The sequence below is a fragment of the Suncus etruscus genome, chromosome 13, assembly GCF_024139225.1.
Source record: "Suncus etruscus isolate mSunEtr1 chromosome 13, mSunEtr1.pri.cur, whole genome shotgun sequence".
Lineage (NCBI taxonomy): Eukaryota > Metazoa > Chordata > Mammalia > Eulipotyphla > Soricidae > Suncus > Suncus etruscus.
The window spans coordinates 98,123,480-98,137,974 of record NC_064860.1 but is presented as its reverse complement, the minus strand read 5'-3'; the positions used below and the strand labels follow the sequence as shown (position 1 = coordinate 98,137,974).

Sequence of the window (14,495 nt, the reverse complement as noted above, 5' to 3'; positions counted from 1 at the left end):
CTTTTTGGGGACTAGAAAAAATTAAATTCATTTGAAAAAAAAAATGCATGTTACAGGCTGCAAGTATTATCTGTCCGGATAAGAAAGGTCAGTTTAGCAAAATCAGCCTTTCTGCCAACACTGTGGCAGAGCGCATTTCTGACATGTCATTATCATCAACTGTGTGAGAAAGCCAAATGATTTGATGCATACTCAGTTGCTCTTGACAAGGGCACAGATATAACAGACACTGTGCAGCTCACAATTTATGTCCGTGTGTTGATTGCGATTTTGAATTGACAGAGAAGCTGCTCACAATAATTCCAATGCATGGCCAGACCACTGCTAATGAGATATTTCGCCATCTGTGTGATGCCATTGAGAATCAGGTTTGGGCCCGGAGTATCGATAGCACAGCGGCTTTTGCCTTGCAAGCAGCTGATCCAGGACCAAAGGTGGTTGGTTCGAATCCCGGTGTCCCAAATGGTCCCCCGTGCCTGCCAGGAGCTATTTCTGAGCAGACAGCCAGGAGTAACCCCTGAGCACCGTAGGGTGTGGCCCAAAAACCAAAAGAGAGAGAGAGAGAGAGAGAGAGAGAGAGAGAGAGAGAGAGAGAGAGAGAGAGAGAGAGAGAGAGAGAGAATGCAGGTTTCCCATGGAAGAGGTTTGTTGGAATAATAATAACCGATGGAGTGCCATCAAAGACAGGGAGGAAAAATGGACTGGTGGCACTTGTTCAAAAAAAACTTGAAGAGGAGGGTGTAGAGAAGGCCATTACTCTTCACTGCATTATCCATCAGCAGACCCTTTGCAGTAAATGCCTGCCGTGTGACAATGTGATGTCTATTGTTGTGAAATGCATCAATCAAATCAGATCCAGGGGCTTAAAGTACAGGAGGTTCTGTGCTTTTTTAGAGGAAAGGGAGTCAGAATATGGAGATGTGCTCTATTTCACCGAGGCACGTTGGCTCAGCAGGGAAAATGTCCTGAAAAAAATTTTTGAGTTGAGAGAAGTGAATGCCTTCATGGAGAAGGATGGGAATGCTGTTTCTGAGTTGAGTGATCACAAATGGCTCATGAACTTAGCTTTTCTTGTTGACATCACACATAAGCTGAATGTACTAAACAAGATGTTACAAGACCCGGGGCAGCTTATCAGTGCTGCCTATGACAACGTGAGAGCATTCTCCACAAAACTTGTGTTATGGAAATCCCAGCTCTCTCAAACAAACCTTTGGCATTTCCCAGCATGCAAGGAATTTGTGGATGCAGGCATACCATTCAGTGGTGAGAAATATGTTGATGCTATTTTTAAGCTAGAGAAAGAATTTGATCACAGATTTGCAGACTTCAAAAAGCACAGAGCCACTTTCCAAATTTTTGTGGACCCCTTTTCCTTTGATGTGCAAGATGCCCCTCCTGTGCTTCAAATGGAGCTCATTGGTCTGCAATGCAATTCTGATCTCAAAGCCAAGTTCAGGAAGATTAGTGGAAAAGCAGACATGCATGGGCAATTTTTGAGAGAATTGCCCCCCAGCTTCCCTGAGCTTTCCCAAATGTTCCAGTGCACCGTGTGCCTTTTTGGGAGCACATATTTGTGTGAAAAGTTATTCTCCACATTCAACTTCAATAAGTCAAAGTACAGGTCTAGACTTAATGATGATCATCTTCAAGCCATACTGAGGGTCTCAACTGCTTCCTCTCTAAAGCCAAATATGGTTCAGATTTGTGAGAAGTGCTGTCAAGTCTCTGGAAACAAGGAATAGGCAAAAGATGCCATGTTCAGGGCCCGGAGAGATAGCACAGCGGCGTTTGCCTTGCAAGCAGCCGATCCAGGACCAAAGGTAGTTGGTTCGAATCCCGGTGTCCCATATGGTCCCCCATGCCTGCCAGGAGCTATTTCTGAGCAGACAGCCAAGAGTAACCCCTGAGCAATGCCGGGTGTGGCCCAAAAACCAAAAAAAAAAAAAAGATGCCATGTTCAGAAGAACTGCTCATGATGTTCACTCAATGTTCTATTCATGTTCAGAAGAAATAATTAAAACTGTTAATAATGACATTTGAGGCCTTTTTTTTTTTTTGTGTGTGTGTGTGTGTGTGTGTGTGTGTGTGTGTGTGTGTGTGTGAAATCCCTTATGCGGCCCTGCCTCACCCCGACTTTGCCTCCTGTGGCCCCCAGGTAAATTGAGTTTGAGACCCCTGCCATATATGGTCCCCCGTGCCTGCCAGGAGCAATTTCTGAGCAGAGCCAGGAGAAACCCCTGAGCGCCGCCGGGTGTGGCCCCCCCAAAGAAAGAATAGAAGGAAAAGGGAAAAGAAAGAAAGAAGGAAGGAAGAAAATAAGAAAGGACAGAAATAAGCTCATCTGGGAGGCTGAGCCCACTGTCCGCGTGCTTGGTTTACTCTTCTTTCAGGACCTTTGGATGGAGGAAAACCACACTCTTTGCTCCTGGCTGAGGGTCTCAGTGTCAGGGGAGTCCCTCACAGACTGAGGGTGAAGGGCGTGTCTGAAGGGACTATGTGGGGCAAACAGATAAACATGCTCCGTGTTTCCAGCCCATCCCGCCTTTTCCCTCCTTCTGTCTTAGCCTCTTGGTCTTTAATAGGCCAAAAAGCCCAGAACACCCCAATCATGTGCCCCCCAATGTCAACTGACCCATGAGGCAGGATGGGGAGAGGACACCCACGAAGAGGCAAGAGGCACATGGCTGGGGAGCTCCTGAACTGAGGATAGTCACTCAGTCGGCAGCCACCACAGAAGCTGCTCAGATGCTTCCCTATAACTGGACCGCCAGGCTCCAAAACTAGGATCTGCCGAGACAAGGGTGTGGAAGCAAACGTTCATGTAGGAAATAATCCTTACAGTGAAAAGCTGCAAGAACAGGTTCAGGAATTTCAGCACTCAGGCCAGGAATTCCACCACACAAGCCTTCTGCTTTTTAGAAGGAAAGCAGCTTAGTGGAGGAAGACCAGAGAAATGAGCCCCCATTTTTCCTGAAACTCATGCTTTGATTCTCAAGAACCAGGCCACAACCTAAGAAGGAATACCAAGTAGAAAAGAATCCAGTAATCCCATCACCAGTTCATACCCTAGGGTGGAGTATGAATACTGATTAGGGTGGGACCAACCAGTAATTCAACACTTCCCCAATAATCAGATGCTAGAGGGATGGATGGTGGGGGGGTGGGGGAAGATGGGTAAAGAGATGATGGTGGGTGGGAGGATGGTGGATGGATACAGGGTAGATGTATGTATGGAAGGATGTATGGATGGATAGATGGACGGATGGATGGGTGGGTGGCTAGCTGAGTGGACTATGGATGGATGATGGGTGGCTAGGTGAGTGGGTGGGTGGATGGATGGCAGACTGATAGGTGGATGGATGGCTAGATGAATGAGTGGATGGGTGGATGGATGGTTGGGCTATGGGAAGGTGGACGGTGAGTGAATGAATGGATGAGTGACTAGGTGGGTGGATGGATGGATGGAAGATGGATGGGGGAGGGCTGTCTGTCTGGCTAGATGGCTAGATGAGTGGATGGGTGATTGAATGGTTGGGCTATGGGTGGGTGGATAGTGAGTGGATGAATGGATGATGGGTGGTTAGGTGGGTATTTGAATGGATGGGTGTTGGGTGGGTCTATGGATGGGTGAAAGGATGATAATTGGTTACATGGTTAGTTCCTGGTGTCTCTGAGTTAGGGGAGCAGGAGCTGAGAACTCAGATGTTACAGGAACTGGGGGCCCTGTCAGACGTTCTCTGGAAAGATGGTGGGCTCATGTGGCTCTAGAGCCGCCAGCACTGAGACAAATCACTGGACACTAAAGGTGCCCCAGCCTGGTCCTGCTAGTGCTGCACCCACTCATGGTCGCAGGGACATGACCACTGCCTTCCTCCCTCCTGGCTGGGCTCAGGGATAACTCCTGCTGGGTCTGAGGACCAAGTGCAGTGCCAGGCTCAAACCGCCCACTGAACTCTCTCTGGCCCCTCCTTCTAGAAGCTGACCTACAGCGATGTGGACACAGAAAAGCAGGACACAGACCTTATGGCCACGGGGGGGGGGGGGCATGAAACTGGCCCTCTGGATAAGGCCACAGCCGGGCACACCCAGATAAGAGGCCTGCAGGGTGAGAAGTCACTTAGTTTCAACAATTTGTCATAAAAAGCGATAGCGATAGCGATGTGTTATAGCGCAGTGGGGAAAGTATTTGCCTTGCACAAACTTGACCCAGGTTTGATCCCCAGCATCCCTTAGGGTCCCCTGAGCTCAGCCAGGAGTGAGGCCTGAGTGCAGAGCCAGGAGGAACCCCTGAGCACCGCAGGGTGTGGTTCACAAAGCAAAAACACAAAACAAGACCCAAGAAACAAACCAACAAAAGAAAGATGGGATCAAGAGCACCAGACGGATGGAGGGAGGACAATATTGGTGGTGAGAGTGCCGCTGATCGAATGTCAATATGTACCTAAAAAATTACTGTGAAAGATTTGTAATCCACTTTGGTCAAAATAAAAATCAAAAAAAAGGAAAGAAAAAGAAAGATGGGATCGAGAGCACCAGAGTTTCAATGAAGGTGCTGTCAAGGGGTGTCAAAGCCCAAGGGGGCCAACACCTTTGCAGCCTGGGGCGGGCCTGCAAACACTCTAGGCAGGGGAAGCAGCATTGGCCGGGCGGTGGTGCGAGGTGAGCGTCCGCCGGCAGAGGGCGCTAGAGGCGCCAGGCGGGGAGCGCGGGGGCTTCTGGGAGAGCCGGGGGGCGTGGCGGCGCGCGGCCAGCCCGGCCCTACGCGTCCCGGACGTCGCTCCTGATTGGGCGGCGGCGGCTCTATCCGGGCGCGCGCGAGTGACGTCCACACGCGCGCGCCGAGGCGTCGTCGCGCTTGGGTGACGTCGCAGCGGGCGGCGGGCAGGTGGAGCTGGCGGCGGCGGGAAGATGGCGGAGTACTTGGCGTCCATCTTCGGCACCGAGAAAGACAAGTGAGCGGCGGCGGCGGCGCGGGAGCGGGCTCGGGGCGCGGGCGGCGGCGTGGGGGCGGCCGGGAGCGGCTTGCGGGCTCGCCGGCCTCGCGGGGCGCGGCGCGGCCTAGTCCCGCTTGGGCCGCGCGGCTCGGACGTAAGGGGCAGCACCGGGTCGTTGCAGCCGCCTGGGAGGCCGCCAGCGGGCCGAGACGCCCCAGAGAGGCGGAGCGCCCCCAAACCTCCCCAGCCCCCCAGCTCGGGCCCCCGATCCCGCACACGATCTCGCTGGGGCGCGCGGGACCTTCCCGGGCCCCCAGCCGTCTCCCCGCGTGCTGCGCCCGACCCGTTGGGGCGTGGGGTCCGGGGAGGGAGAGGTTTGGGGGCCCCTCCCCGGACAGCCGGCCCCCAACTTCCTGCCCCCAGGCCTGCGACTCCCGTTCAGGAATGACAACGGGGCTCTCTCGGTTCTGTCTCATCTTTGCTTCCTCCCAGTGGAAGGAGAACAGAGCCGTGTTTCGTGGAAGCACGATGCGTGATTCTGCGTTTGCTTCCCATCACCACCACCACCACCAAAGCAAGCACCGGCCACACAGGCGGGCGGCTTCGCCTCCTAGGCCCGCTCGCGCACGGACCGGCCTTTATTTTGTCTAGGTCCTCCTCTGGAGCAGCCGCAGGCGTTGCAGTTTAGCACTTTGGAGAGTAGGCTCACTTTAGCCGGATATCGAGGAGGCCTTTTTGAGGGACTTGGGAGAGAGAGAACAGAACCCACGCCAGGCCGCCTCCTCGCATCCTCTGTGGCCTCTCTGGGTCACTGGCAGCTGCTTGATCGTTGCAGTCCTTTTGAGTCCGGGCCTTGTGCCGTTAAGTCAAGACCTTGCCTTGTTTTGTTTTCGTTTTTGGGTCACACCCGGCAGCACTCAGGGGTTACCCCTGTCCCTATGTTCAGAAATCGCTCCTGGCAGGCTCGGGGGAACCAGATGGGATGCCGGGATTCGAACCACAGCCCTTCTGCATGTGAGGCAAATGCCCTACCTCCATGCTATCTCTCCGGCCCCCAGAAACCTTACTTTTTAGGTTTCTTGTCATCACCGCAGGTCCAGATCAGAAACGGATTCTGTCCTGTCCGGTGTTTCGGGTGGGTGACCTGAGCATGTTAGGGAACACTTTTGGCTTTGTTTCGTTCTGTCTACCCATAAGTGCTCAGAACTTACTCCTGAGATAATTCAGGGATTGCTTATGCAGGATTCCCTTCTAGCAGATGGGATCCTATAGAAGGCCGGGGATCGAACCCCAATCTCTGCATGCAAGGCCATCAGGCACACGAATGTCAGGTGTTTCTGGACAGTTTCTGCTCATCTGTTGGGGGGCGGGCAGAGCAGAAACTGGAATCCCATTTCTGTTTCAAACTGTGGCTACAATGTCATGAACACAGACAGGCCTTCCCATGTTCCTGAGACCCCTCGGGGGTAGCTGCCACCGTGGTCTTGCCCTCACTGGGGGCGGGTTCACTGAGAGGTATATGGGGGTGGTTCACCAGGTGGCCCTCAGGGGCTCCTCCTGGCTCTGCACTCAGAAATCGTTCCTGGCAGACCCGGGGAACCATACGGGATGCCGGGATTCAAACCACCGTCTGTTCTAATCAGCTGCGTGCAAGGCAAACACCCTTCCACTTTGCTAATTCTCTGGCCCCTGAGAGGTGTTAAGTTCAGGTTCTGGGTCAGAGAAGACAAAGTGAGGTGAAGGAGAGCATAAGTATTGGCTCTTTTTTGCATGGCCTGTTTGGCCTGGTTTGGACAAGGCAGCTCAGCTGGGTACCTGGGATGGGGACAGAAGGGGCCAGGGCTTTGTGTCTCCTGTGAAGCAGCAAAGTGACCCAAGTCAGGGAGGTACTGGGTTCCATTTTCAGCTTGTCCTGATAAAGGCAAACCTGAAGCGCACCTTCCCCCCCAAGGCTAGGTCAGCCGGTCTTGTGCAGGCACAGGGGCAGTGGTGCATGTCTGAGTGAGGGTGGCCGCAGGATAACCAGCCCCTCTTATGTTTCAGAGTCAACTGCTCCTTCTATTTCAAAATCGGAGCGTGTCGCCATGGAGACAGATGCTCTCGCTTGCACAATAAGCCGACCTTCAGCCAGGTTTGTTGCTCTTTTACATTCTGGCTTCACACAAATGATTGAAATTGGGGTTTCTGGAGGGCCAGCTCCTGGTTTCTTTGTGTGTGCCCATGGTGGTTGTGAGGAGGCGTGGGTACGCCTGAGGCCCCTGGCTCCTGTCTAACCTTAGAGGAGCGTGTTTAGACTAAGGGGTCAGAGAGGGCCTATTCACACATCCTTGAGCTGCCCTTGCTGCGCCCGTTGGCTCATGTCACTGAGAGGGCCACTCGCTGGGCACTTCCTTTCAAGCAGGGGTGGGTCCTTGTCTTTCCTGTTTGTCTGATTGCAAGGCAGTCAATTTGGGGTTGCCCTAGAAGGGATCAGTGGTCAGTGGGTCAGCTATGGTTTCCAGAAGGAAGCTTGTGGGATGAGGGCAAGCTCTGTCTGGTTCCTGGGTCTCAGCCAGCCCTGCACTGCCATGCCCCGAGTGAGGACATTCTCCCTGGCTTTCAAGCTGCCGCCCAGTTGGGCAAGGCCGCAGCCGTCAGACCTCTCTCGACAGAGTTGCCGGGTTGATTTTTTTAGTCCTTTGATCCACAGCCTGAATTTTCCTAGGAGAGCCAAAGGCCACACTGGGTGGTGCCTGCCATGGCCAAGGGTCCTTCTAGCCTTAGGAACTGGGTACCATTCTAATGGTTTACTTGAGCTCCTGCTTTGGGTCTGGGTCCACATGGTCCTGGCTGCCACCTCCCACCTCATGCCCCGTGACCCGAGTGAACCCTCCAGGGGCCTTTGGGTATTGTGGGCTGGGCAGCTTTTCAGCCAAGCAGCCTCTCTGCTGACTGCTCTGAAGGCCGAGCAAAGTCGGGCCATTGTTGGTGGTTGGCACTGGGGTGCCCGTTCCCCGGGGTCAGCTTGGGGTGGTGGTTGTAGGTGGGCAAAGGCCTGTCCTCATTGCCCCCACCCGGGGCCGAGCACTGCTCGGTGTGGGGTCTTTTCCCGCTACTTCCAGTGAGGTGGGCGTTGGAGAGCCTTGTGCCATGCCAGCTACTAACTTCAACATGGTTTGTTCTTTCAGACGACTTGGTTTTAAGAAGAGCGGTACAGTGTAAGGTCTCGAGTCTGCCTGATCCAGTTTAAAGCAACAGGGTTAAAAGGATTTTCCCTTAGAGGAGCCGGGGAAGAGCACCTGCTTTAAGCTGTTGTATTATGTAAACAGAGACCCCCCCTTCACACACACACCTCCCCCTCTCACTTAGACCTGGACATGCGAGCCCAAGGCGCTCAGTGCGTTGTACAGCTGCCTCCTGGCCGGGCTGCGCCTCTGACACCACCACCCCCCAACCTGGGCCGTGTGACTTGTCGCCGGCAGCACCACTTCCCGCAGTCCCCCTCGGCGGTCGCTGTCGCTGGCTGACTGGGCGAGGCCCCTGCTCGAACTCTGTTTCCATAATATGACGGTTTTGGGGTGCTCTGCAGAAGACGCACTTCTGGCTGCGGGCCCAGAGCCTGGCGGAGCCCCCCGGCAGCCCAGTCGTCTCTTGCAGTTGTCTCAGCGGTGCACAGCAGCCAGTAGAATTTCCCCTTTTTATTTTTTTTCTTCCCCGCAGACCATCTTGATTCAAAACATCTATCGTAACCCCCAAAACAGTGCGCAGACGGCTGACGGCTCACACTGTAAGTCCCGAGTTGGAGAAGGTCCTTGACCCCGGGGGTACAGCACCCGCTCTTAATTGAGACCCCGCTGGCTTCCGAGCGGGGGAGTCCTTGGTGCCGACAGCAAGACCTTGACACTTGGCGTCGTCCTAGGCCAGCTGCTGCCCGGGTCCCCCGGGTGACTTTTGCTAACGGGGTCCGCGTGCGTGTGCCCACAGTCCAGCGCGCTCAGCCGATCTTTGGTTTCACGGTGACGAGCCCCCGGTATTTAGTGGGTTCTTTGTTTCTGTGAGGTTAAGAAATCTTAGGCCTGGCGTGTGTAGGACCCACCAAGGTAAGTGGCCCCGGAAGCGTGGGCTCGTCCACCACGGCCACCAAACACCACCTCGCTGCAGACAGGCAGGCAGGGGAAAACTGCCAGCCACATGCTCTTCGTGTTTCTGTCCTCGCCCCACCGTTCAGGGTCATGGCCAGCTGAGTTGGCTCTCACCAGCCCCAGTGGGCTGGTGGAAATGGCGGCTTTTGCCCGCGCAGGGACAGAAACACGAACTGGCATCTGGTGGGCCCGCAGGGTCAGGGCTCGGCTCAGGCCCAGGGTGCGCAGGCTGCCGTCGGAGCCCGACAATAACCTGCTCTTCTTTCAGCCCCGCCACCGGAGCCCTCGAGCGCCACAGGAGACCGGTGAAGTGTTGCCGTTTTCTTTCCGTAATATAAAGTTGTTGCGTTTTGTATTTCAGACCATTGCCCTCTTGAACATTTACCGTAACCCTCAAAACTCTTCCCAGTCTGCTGACGGTTTGCGCTGTAAGTTCATCAAGTTCCTTCCCTGGTTCCCTGGGCTTGCGCGCCACAGCTCGGGGCGGCCCCTGGGCCTGCCACCTAGTGTCAGGCCCCACTCACCCGTGTCCGCCTGCGGCCGCTCTGGCAGCAGAACGCCACAGCCCCAGTCCAGTCCCCTCGGTCAGACGCTGCCCCGCGGAGGCGTCTTCGTCCCGCCTGGGCCCCCCCATATTCCCACTCACTGGCCCTTTGCCGGCCCAGCTCCCACCACGGCTCTTGAGCGTCCAGGTCTGGGAAAGGACCTGGGCGGGCGCTAGGCCTGCTCTGGGCCCCGGGGTGATGCGGGGAACGTGTGCTGAGAGTTTGAGGCCACGTTTGCTGAGAGCCTGCAACTGTGTTTGAATCCTCGGGTAGGTTGAGACTGAGTTGGCGGCTGGTGCTGGTTCCTTGGAGCTCTGGAAGCCCCAGGGTCTTGTCGGCATGGGTGCTGGAGCAGCCTCTTCCATGGCGCTGGGACAGAGGTGCCACACGTGGCCTGGAATCCTCCACCCTTGGACCCTGACCCAGCTGTCCGCTCTGGCCGTGGGGGCTTAACTCAGCGGCCCTCGGCGGCCTGGTTTTGGTGTTCGGAGCCCTGTTTGTGGGCTTGGAAAGGAAGTTTTGTGGCAGCCTTGGTCAGGGTGAAAGGAAAGGAAAGCCAGGGTCCAGGTGACTGGGCCACCACTGTGGGCCCAGGGGTGCCTCCCTGACGGCAGGTTCCAGACACATATCTCCTTCCCCTCAGCCCCCCACCCTCGGTCTTCATTTCTCGGTGCTCCGTGGCGCGCGTGCTATAAAGTGCTGGCAGCTGCACTCGGCACCCCTTATTTAGGGCTCAGGGTATTCGGGTGCTCGGTCACCACAGCAATAGGGATGGCGGGGAAGGCATTTATTTGCCTTGGACGTGGCCAGCCCGGGCTCAGTCCCCCGAGCATCATCAGGAGTGATTCCAGTTTAGAGCTAAGGGTGAGCCCCAAGCACCTCCAGGTGTGACCCAGAAACCAACCAAAGAAAAGGAGCCCTAGTGACCAGGTGGCACGCAGGGTGGTATCTTGGTCCCTGTTGCTTCCGCAGCCCCTTCTGTCCATCTGTCTGACCGTCTGTCCCCCTGCTGGGTGGTGCCCGGTCACAGTCCTCTTCTGAGTCTTCTGTAGTAACCGTGATGTTTCCTCTGGAACTGCCGTCAGTTCCCAGGACATAGACGCCTCTGTAACCACTCGGTTCTCTCCCACTTGGTCACTGTGATGAACTCGGGGCTGGGGGGACAGCGGGCCTGGGAGCTCACTGTCTAGGCCCTTCCATTGGGGACTTTGCATGTGTGTGGCTCCTGGTGGTGGCCAGGAGGGCCATGTTCTTGCTCCCCACCGTTGATTTTTTTTTTTTTTTCAGCTGAGCCTGCCAGGCTGTCCAGAAGGCTGCCTGGTTGGTACATTAGGTGTTGGGTTTTCCCGTGAACTGGGATCCCGAGCTCTCCGAAGGGTCTGAAATGTGGAGAACCCTCCTCTCCCTCTTTCATAGGAGTCGAGATGCTTCTCTGGGTGCAGGATGGGTGGTTGGGGGTCAGGGATCATCATGCTTCCCCTGGGGGTGTAGAGAGGCTTGGGCTGGCACATCCGTCCCTGCCATGTTGGCTAAGCTCAGACAATCGGGAGCCGCCCACATTAGGGTTGGTTGCTTTTGTGTTTTTTTTTTTTTAAGGGGGACTGGGAGATGCTCTGCCACACCCTGGGCCTGGACTTGGACCGGTGGGGCCCCGAGAACTTGGGGGTGGGGTGGGGGAGGTGGCAGCTCATTTAATGCTGCCATGGGTGACAGGCACGCTCGGCTGGGGGCCAGTGGCTGGGTGGTGCTGCCCCTGCCTGCTCGCCCTTGGGCTTTACTTTTGGAAAGTTCTGCCGCCTTGTGTGGCTCACCCTGCGAGGTCGTCACCCTCAGTCACTTCCCTGACTTGAGGTTTCACTGAATTGAACTCGAAAGGGGGAGAACAGCCAGAAGGCGAATGGTGCTTGCCTGACCTTTATTGGAGACCCTGAAGGGAAGGAAGAAAGTCGTGTCCAGATGCTTAATCCGAGTCGCCTTTTCCTCCCCTCGGCGTACACACGTGGCCCTTTGATGCAGATGAAAGCGTGTTGGGACTTTTCCGGTTTGCCTTTGAGAGCGGAGGGCTGCTCTCCGCGTGATGCCCTGAGCTGTGCCCTACTGAGCGAGCGAGAGAGCGAGCGAGCAGGTGCCACCGTGTGCTGGCGCGTGGGTCCCGCCGCCTGCCCTCTCTCACCCGTGCCCTCTCGTTGGCAGGTGCCGTGAGCGATGTGGAGATGCAGGAGCACTACGACGAGTTCTTCGAGGTGAGTCAGGGCCTGGTCTGGGTGCCCCTTCCTCTCCCGCTCCCCTCCCGCAGGCAGTGCCCTGAGCCCGCCTCCTGCCTCCCCCCGCAGGAGGTATTCACAGAGATGGAGGAGAAGTATGGCGAGGTGGAGGAGATGAACGTGTGTGACAACCTCGGCGACCACCTTGTGGGGAACGTCTATGTCAAGGTAGGCAGGGCTGGGGTTCCTGGAATCTGGGGGCAGCCTGGGTGGTCTCCAGCCCTGAGGTCACGCCTGCTCACCCGGCCCGCAGTTTCGCCGGGAGGAGGACGCCGAGAAGGCCGTGATCGACCTCAACAACCGCTGGTTCAACGGGCAGCCCATCCACGCTGAGCTATCACCCGTGACCGACTTCCGGGAAGCCTGCTGCCGCCAATATGAGATGGGGTAGGCGTGGTCGCACCTGCTGGGGGGAACTGAGTGGGGGCCTCCAGTGACCACAGCATCACAGTGTCTGTTCTTCCCAGCGAGTGTACCCGGGGCGGCTTCTGCAACTTCATGCACCTGAAGCCCATCTCCAGGGAGCTGCGGCGAGAGCTGTACGGGCGCCGTCGCAAGAAGTAAGTGGGGTGGGGCGGCTGGGCAGGGGGCGTTGGCTGGTCTGGATGCCAGGAAGAGCCTCTGCGAGCCACCCTTGTCTCCTCCCGCAGGCACCGCTCCAGGTCCCGTTCTCGGGAACGTCGCTCGAGGTCCAGAGACCGCGGACGTGGTGGTGGCGGCGGTGGCGGCGGTGGTGGTCGGGAGCGTGACCGGAGGCGCTCGAGAGACCGGGAGCGTTCGGGACGCTTCTGAGCCGAAGCCTTTTTACGGGTCTGCTAGCAAGGGGCATAGTCAATTGGTCACAGGTTCATAACGGGCATTTTTTTAAAAAACAACAAAAAAAAAACAAAAGATGGGTTTCTGAATAAAATTTGTAGTGACACTCGTTCCGTGTGCTCCTCAACACCCACATAGATGAGTCCACCCCTCTTGGGGTGGTTGGGATGTGAGTCTGGGTTGGCTCTATCTAGAACTGTCCACTGAGCCACCTCACCCATCACTTTGGAGGCCTCTTTGACCCCCAGCTTTGAGCAGAGGTGCCCAGAGTTGGCAACATGCTCCCACCTGTCCCAGAGGCCCCTCCCTCTGTTTCTCTCCTATTCCCACCCCCACTCCCATTGCGTGCTGTGGAGGGGACCAACCCTGGGGACCCTGTCCGCCAAGAACCGAGGCATGGTGAGGCCGTGTTGGAACTTGGTCGAGTTTTTGGTGACTGAATTTGCCCACGGAACGTTAGGATGAGCTGACGTTCATCTTTTCCTCTGGACCAAAGGAGCGAGCTTGACCTCAGCCTGTACCTAGCAGTGCCCTGGCCTGGGAGCTCCTGCCCCCTGACTCCCTCCCTCCTCTCACCTTTTCATCACACAGGGATGGGGGGTGCCAGGCTGGAGAGATGTCTGCTGGCGAGTAGCTCGCCAGGCTCCCCCAACACCACTAAAGATGATCTCCAAGCACCTGGTGAGGTGCAGAAAACCAGAAGGGGGAGCCAGAGCATCAGCACAGAGGGGAGGACACTTACCTTACATGTGGCCAACTGGGTTCCACCCCCACCATCCCATAGGGTCCTCCAGGATTGCCAGGATTCCTGAACACTACTGGGTGTGGCCCCCAAACAAAAAACCAAAGAGGGGCCAGAGATAGCACAGGGTAGCCTAGCACATTTGCCTTGCACACAGTCGATCTAGGACAGATGGTGGTTCGAATCCCGACATCCCATATGGTCTCCCAAGCCTGCCAGAAACGATTTCTGAGTGCAGAGCCAGGAGTAATCAATCCCTGAGCGCTGTCAGTGTAACTCAGAAAAATAACCAGATGATAGTGCTGAGGCCGCAGTGTCTGTAAAGTGTGTTCTTGGACAGATACCTAGAGAAACGTCTGTCTGGTGTACTTGGCCTGAGTGGGACAGATACACCACTGAATGGTGGCCAGTGGGCCTGGCAGCCCAGTTCACTAGACAGTGGGCCGTGGGCCTTGGTGGGGGTGGGGGGCAGAGGCAGCTGTGGCTCCTGCCAGCTCCCAGCCGAGCAGCTGCTTGTCATACCCACCCCACAGGTGGGGCTGACCTGTGCATCCCCTTCTGTGGTGTGCTGGCATGAGCCTCGGATCTTCTACGTGAGGTTGACGCCACCCTCCCGTTCTGTGCTTGGCCCTTAGACAAAAAGCACTTGAGCGATAGGACAGCAGCTGAGCTGGCTTCGGTCCTCGACATCCCATATGGTCCCCGAGCCTGCCAGGAGTAACCCCCGAGTGCCCAAAAAAAACAAAAATGGGTTCTGTTCCAGCAGTGATAGTGGGGAAGGCATTTGCCTGCATGCAGCTGATCTCTGGTATCCCATAGGGTCCAATGAACCCCACAGGAAGGTCCCTGAGCACAGAGGCTGGAGTAACCCCTGATTACCCCTGGGTGTGGTCTAACGACCCCCCCCCCCAAATATAAGGTTCCAGCGATGTTTAAGGCCAGTTACTGAGGCCTTTCCTGGAGAAGGGCTACCCAGCCATGAGAGACCGCCCAGGATGATGCCTGGAAACAGCGAGCACTGTGTGTGGGAAGGAGAGGGTGCCGTGGCCTCAGACACTGACCCTACTCCT

General features: G+C 56.2%; 1 protein-coding gene across 2 annotated transcripts; it reads left to right on the top strand.

The window, feature by feature from the left end:
- The first annotated feature begins 4,848 nt into the window (after nucleotides 1-4,848).
- U2AF1 (U2 small nuclear RNA auxiliary factor 1) lies at nucleotides 4,849-12,793 on the top strand. Of its 2 annotated transcripts, none has more exons than XM_049785447.1 (8): nucleotides 4,849-4,955; nucleotides 6,981-7,068; nucleotides 9,420-9,486; nucleotides 11,797-11,846; nucleotides 11,937-12,035; nucleotides 12,121-12,254; nucleotides 12,335-12,427; nucleotides 12,518-12,793. In XM_049785447.1, exons 1-8 carry the CDS (start codon nucleotides 4,912-4,914, stop codon nucleotides 12,657-12,659), a joined length of 717 nt encoding a protein of 238 aa, XP_049641404.1. In that variant the 5' UTR covers nucleotides 4,849-4,911; the 3' UTR covers nucleotides 12,660-12,793. The 2 variants fall into 2 exon arrangements, with proteins under 2 accessions (XP_049641404.1, XP_049641405.1); XM_049785448.1 differs by lacking the exon at nucleotides 9,420-9,486 and adding an exon at nucleotides 8,637-8,703.
- Nucleotides 12,794-14,495: the final 1,702 nt, after the last annotated feature.